At 49.5% G+C, this 6000-nt stretch overlaps 1 protein-coding gene across 1 annotated transcript in view; it reads left to right on the top strand.

Annotated features, from left to right (window-relative positions):
- Positions 1-6000, top strand: part of GLP1R (glucagon like peptide 1 receptor) — a 135964-nt gene that overhangs the window by 40568 nt on the left and 89396 nt on the right. The window contains exons 2-3 of the mRNA XM_019526700.1: positions 2489-2585; positions 4268-4378. Of these exons, the coding sequence (XP_019382245.1) occupies positions 2489-2585; positions 4268-4378 (208 nt within the window). The remainder of the gene's footprint in view (positions 1-2488; positions 2586-4267; positions 4379-6000) is intronic.

Raw genomic sequence — 6000 nt, 5'->3', positions numbered from 1 at the left:
GGTAATTCTTATGTTTGTAATTTCAGTTTGCTAATTTGATTGTATTTAAAAGAGCCACCCCACCCACAGGCATGGGAGAAGAAACATAGGTAGGAAAGTGGCCACTGGGACATCTGGGGCACCTATCAGAACTAATAGGAGGGCTGAGTGAGTAGTCACCACTCATTCATTTGGCTTAACAATGGCTAGATAGATTACTAGTGACCAATCACGGAGGTCACACCTATCTTTTCCCTGGGACTTGGCAATCACCAGCGGTATCTATGCAGTCTGTTAAGAAGTACAACAGGGAGACCCCTGACCTCTTCTTCAGTTTCAAAATAAGAACACTTGACCCTGGGGAAGCTGCTGCCAGTTGAAGGAAAAGTTCAATCCCTCTTCTGGAGGAGCATTTGGACAACGTCAGCTGACTGCATTGCAGCAGCAACACTGTGTGGTCCAACCCCATTCAGTCTTATCTCGGAGTGGGTCTAGTCCTTATGTTAAACTTCTATAACCACCTGAAGAAGGTAGCTGCCAAGATGAAGATAACGATCAATTTTTTGACCGGTGTGCAACTGTGGTCACCTAGAACAGGCCATGAAACATATAACAACTTGTAGCATGTTGGGGATCATGGGGATGCCATGACACCCCATGGTGGCTCTGGGACTGTGCCCTGCTCTGCTCCTGGAGTGCCTTCCCTTCTTGCCTGCCAGACCGTTGATGGAATAATGAGCTTAAAAGGGAGGCTGCCCATCGGCCTTCACCTGGCCCCAGTCCAACGGGACCCTCACTGGGGTTCCTCAGCATCCTACTGGTCTCTGCTCTGTTATTCCCAGGCCCTTCACTGGGCCTCTTTACAACTGTGCCACTGCAGGACACCTGCAACCTTAAGGCCTAATTGTGTGACTTCAATCCTCCCCTATAGAATACCCCAAGCCTTGTGGGTGTTGCATTGTTCACCTTCTCGGCCGACACTCGTTTGCTCTCAGCTTACGGTAAGGGTCACCAAAATATGGAATGGGCTTCCAAGGGAGGTGGTGTTTTCCCCTACCCTGGAGATGTTCAAGAGGAGATTGGACAGGCATCTGGCTGCAGTTACCTAACCCCAGTGCTCTTTCCTGCCTGGAGCAGGGGGTCAGACCCCATGATCTACCAGGTCCCTTCTGACTTTAGAAATCTATGCATCTATGAAACCAGAAGTGCTGGCAGAAGTGTATTTCTGGTTTCACTGCTGCCTAAGCGATTGGCCGCTGGGGGATCCCCCTCCTGGTCAGTGATTGGCTGCTGGGGGACCCCCCCCCAGCAATCTGGTGCCACCCCCCCACTCAACTTGGGAGGCACCAGTCTCCTATGCTCTCTGCCCATTCTGGGCTCAACAGTTGCTCAGCCCTCGAACCTGCCCCTGGCAAGGCTCAAGGTGACCACATGCCCCATGGGCATGAATGGGACCTCTGTATACTGCCCCTACAGTCCCAACCCAAACTGCCAGTATACCTACAACATAAACATAAGCCCCCAGACTGCTACATAAATACCAAAAGGGGAACCAGCCCTCTGCCCCTTTAAGAGGAAACACTTTCCCTCACCTCTCAGCTATGTTAGCCTCCCAGCCCTAGACTATATCCTAGTGAGCTCCTCTAGCCTAACCAGGGATCCATATACAGCACAGCCATCCCTCCAGGAGGGGGCCTTTCCTTGCAGCTGGGAGCTCTTCACTCTGGCTCTCAGGGAGAGACTAGCTCACTAGCCTGAGCCTCAGGCTTATATCTTCCCAGGGCTCTGCCCACTTCTGCTCAGCGGACTGCCTGGACTTTCTGCAGGTGCCTGCTAGTTGGCCCAAATGCCCTGTTGCCACAGTGACCTGCAGCTGCTGCACCCTGCCTGGCCTGCAGTGCCCCCCTGGCTGGGCAGTTTCTGCCTTAAAGGAACGGAGAGCCCCAGGCTTTCTGTTACACGACTCAATGCCTGATTCACAAATATGAAGGAGGTATTCACAGCAATATGCTCTGCTGCTCCTGATGCAATTGTCTGGCTCAACCACCTAAATGTAAAATTATAGTTGCTGTTCTGTATCTACATCAGCCATATGAAAGAAGAGGAAGATTGGGTTACTCTGGCATATTCCACCCCTGAGCAGAAATGTGGTTGCCTGCTAGAAGTGTTTCTGAGGAGGCTTGTTGAAAGTGCTTGTTTTTGAGAGAGTGAGCTGGGTGTCTGTCTTGCCTCTTGACCATTGCCTTTCCATGGGAAGTCACTATCCTTATGCCAGATGAAGTAAAAGAAAAAAGAAAAAAGAAAAACAGTTTTTAGTGGTGTGTGAAAGATGCAGTGACCACAAACCTGTTGTTCCTGCTCCCTCTTTATGGAACTGTTGAGGGGTCTGCTGTATTGCTCCTAGCTGCTGTTCTGTTACGTGGGCTACATTGTTATCTGTCTTATGCTGCTGGGGACAGAGCCAACCTGAGTCTTAACATCCCTGAGATGCACTCTGATTTTCTTCCAGAATTCAGATGGATCCCTCTCGAAGATGATGCAGAGATGGAAAGAGTACCAGCTTCAGTGCCTGAAGTATTTATACGAGGCTCCCCCCGTTGTGGCAGGTAAGTCCAATTTTAAGCAAGTGGGATGACTGTTTGATGTTATGTCTGCTAACAGCAGCCAGAAGCACCTTAGAGATTCGAAAGGCCCTCTGCCCCCATTCCTCTTCCCCCACTCCCTCCAGCCCACTGTCTGCATTAGATTGCTTCCTGGGATAACAGGATCCCACCCAGGCAGTAGGAGAACAGATTGGCTTTATAGCTGCTCCCTTGCTGGCATTCATCTGTCTGGCCTACAGCATCTTGGGGGTGCCAGACCTCACAGGTGGTAGCTGCAGTGCAGCTTGCAGGATAAATACAGTTCATGCTGATTTTCAGTATGTTCTGCAGCCCTGAGTACAGAAGAGGAGCCAGTGCAGACATGGCTGTAGTCTTTTACAGTAACCTTACTGTGTGGTAGGTAGCAGCACCCTCACTAGGTAGTGCTATGATGCTCTGAACAGGAAGCAATATCGTCACTTTTGTGTGATGCTGAAGATGAGTTAATGAGCATGGAAGTGGCTGTTGGGCATGGTTTCTCAGCTGTGCCAATTGAGTCATGTCTGTGCTGCTCCTGGTTTAGAAGGAGGCCTGCATGGAATGGCAGAGTGTGCTTTAGGGAGCTGGCCGGCATGGTAAGTTTATTAAGCAGACAGGCTCCACAGTCCTAGCAAGGAGTTTCACAGGAAGCTCCAAGGGGAAGAATCCTACACTGGGACATATAAACAGAATACAGCGTTACACCAGGGCACCTGCACATGTCTCTGATAGACTTGCAGGGGCCTTAAAGCAACTTAATACCTGTAAAGTAGGGTTTGGCAGTGTTGGAGCACTACAAATGTCTCTAGTATACATGAGAATGCAGCTCGTTTTCAGACAAATAATGTTCTTATTAAAGACAAGGAGAGCTGCAATCTGCTCCTCATGATGCCTTTCTGTGGATCCCAGGAATTTGTCCATGTGACCCCATGTTGGGATCACTCACACTGCATCCATTTGTCAGGGCTACAGTGAAGCCCTGAAAAAGGCCAGACAGGTCTCAAGTTATGTTTCCTAAACATTATTTTGAAAGGTATTATCCATTTTCCTCATGTCAGCCCCTATTAGTTGTATTGCTACAATTCATCTTCCTTTGCTATGCTGTGCTGCTAAGTGCTGCCCTCTGAGACAGATGGTTTAATAAATCTGAAACTGAAGCATTAGCATGTTGACTGAACAGTTATGCAGAGCAGTGGTCATACATGCGGGCCTTTCAGCAGTGTGTTAGTTGAGAATCTGCAATGGCATGACAGCAAACTGATTCTCAGGGAAGGATTACATGCAGTATTCATAACAAGGATGAGTTGCTGAGAGAGCCAAAATGAGAGGTGGGCGATGCACAAAAAAAAAAACCATTGAGAAAGGGCAGAATGGAAGCTGTTGGCTACAGGCGCTGTGCAGCATTATGTCGGAAAAGTGTTGTGTCACCTCTGTGACTGACATCTCAGCTAGTCAGGGAGCAGCACTCCAAAATCAGTCCTTTCTTGCTTCTTTGTGTTCCAGGAGCATGTCCAGGAATTTTTTTCTGCCCCCTAAAATACAACAAAAACTATTTTTAAGATCATACGGTGCAGCTCCTTCTGCATCTTTCTGTTTCTCACTGTTTGCTGCTCAAGCTTATAGCAATTCAAGGACAGTGCCTGACCCCATTGTATGTCTCTTTGCAGAAGGCAAGTTTTGCAATAGAACCTTTGACAACTATGCCTGCTGGCCTGATGGGCTGCCTGGGACCTTTGTGAATGTGAGCTGCCCTTGGTATCTCCCTTGGGCCAGCACAGGTAAGGGGCTCTTCCTTTCTGGGCAAACCGAAACCAAGTATAAGATGCTTTTCTCCCAGCAGCCTCTTGAATTTACACAAACCGCTACATGATTGAGGTTTGGTTCAGATCACTGTGAATCAGCTAGGACACTTTAAAGCTTCTAGTTCAGTGATGCAGATCAGTCCTCTTTATGGTCTGCCTTATTGTAGGCAGAAATAAAGGAAGGGAGAAGTTGTCATAGAAAAAAAATTATACTTGATTGGTGTGTGTGATCCAATCCTATGTTTGGATGCTCAAGTAATAGAGTCCAGGGAGCTTATAATCACATAATGCTTGTTCTAACTGTAATCTGAACTCAATATGTATGGGTGTGTGGCAAAGTGGGGCTCCCCTACTAGCCACTGTGCTATTTTCCCCACTTGCCTTTGGGCACACCACCCACCTGTCTCACCTGCCATGCCTTGTTGTTAATTAATTAGGATATTAATTAAGGTGGGAGGCTGTCCATTCTTGCCCTGATGCCAGGGGGCACTATCTGAGGCTCCATTCCTCCCCTGCATGACAGCACAAGCCTCACAGATGGCATCCCAATGACAGTGTTCCCAGCCTATAGTCAGACTAAGCTTAGCCACAGACACATGCACATTCATACCGTCCTCCTCTCACTAGGACCTCTCACACTCCACCCTCTCTCACAGGGTTTCTTTCATGTGTCGACAACTTATACTACCTTGCTCCCTCTTGGAGCGGGCCCCTTAGACCATAGGCTTTAGCTAGCTCATACCTTGGGTGGCAGATGTACCGTCTTTTGGGCCTCTCCCATGACCCTCAGCGTGGTGGTGGCCAGCCAATTATCTGACTGGGTCTAAGCTTGCCCTGGCCACTCCCGGGCCAACTCTATTGACTTGCACATACTTGCGCTCCACACGCTGCCCCCTCACTGGGGCTGCTGTCTTCATTGGGGCTCCACACACAGCCCCCACAGTGGGGCCACGGGGCTTCTCTCCCCGGTGAGCTTAGGTGGCTGTAACCATGCCTGGCCCCAACTACCTTTCCTCAGGGTCCTACACCCCCAGGGTCTTGCACCCCACAAGGCTCAGGTGGCCACAGCCATACCTGGTCCCACTACCTCCGATGTTACATAACCCCCCCAAAGGTGAGGGCTAAGGTTAAGGTGCCCTGACCCGCTTTTCACCGGGGTGGTAACTGACCTGGCATTTCCTGGGGGCCCCCGTGCCACTGAGAGCCAGACCAGGCCACCCACTCCTGGCAGGGTGCAGTTCTAGGTTATACCCAGGACCAGGAGCCTCCAAGCCATCCCCTACAGCTCCTGCCCTTACCTCCAGTATGTTGCATGAAGCCTTGCAGCCAGGCAATGTTACTGCCTGCCCTGTTTATACAGGCAGCCAGGGATCGAAAATAAATGCCGTGATCAAGCACCTGCTGGCTGCTTGGCTCGGCTCTTAAAGTGGCAGGCACCAACAGTGCCCTGCCACAGGGTGCAATTGGAAAACCTAAATAAGAAGCTGCTAAACTGGAAGTTTCTTTGTACTTTTCTACTTTAGGTTGACTTGAGGGGAGTTTTTAATGTTCCTCTTTCAATTTTGCATGACATTTTGACATGTACAATTTTGCCTGTG

Source organism: Gavialis gangeticus, unplaced genomic scaffold, assembly GCF_001723915.1.
Source record: "Gavialis gangeticus isolate Ggan-Ray unplaced genomic scaffold, GavGan_comp1, whole genome shotgun sequence".
Lineage (NCBI taxonomy): Eukaryota > Metazoa > Chordata > Crocodylia > Gavialidae > Gavialis > Gavialis gangeticus.
The sequence above is the reverse complement of the archived record's forward strand: the minus strand, read 5'-3'. Positions and strand labels throughout refer to the sequence as shown.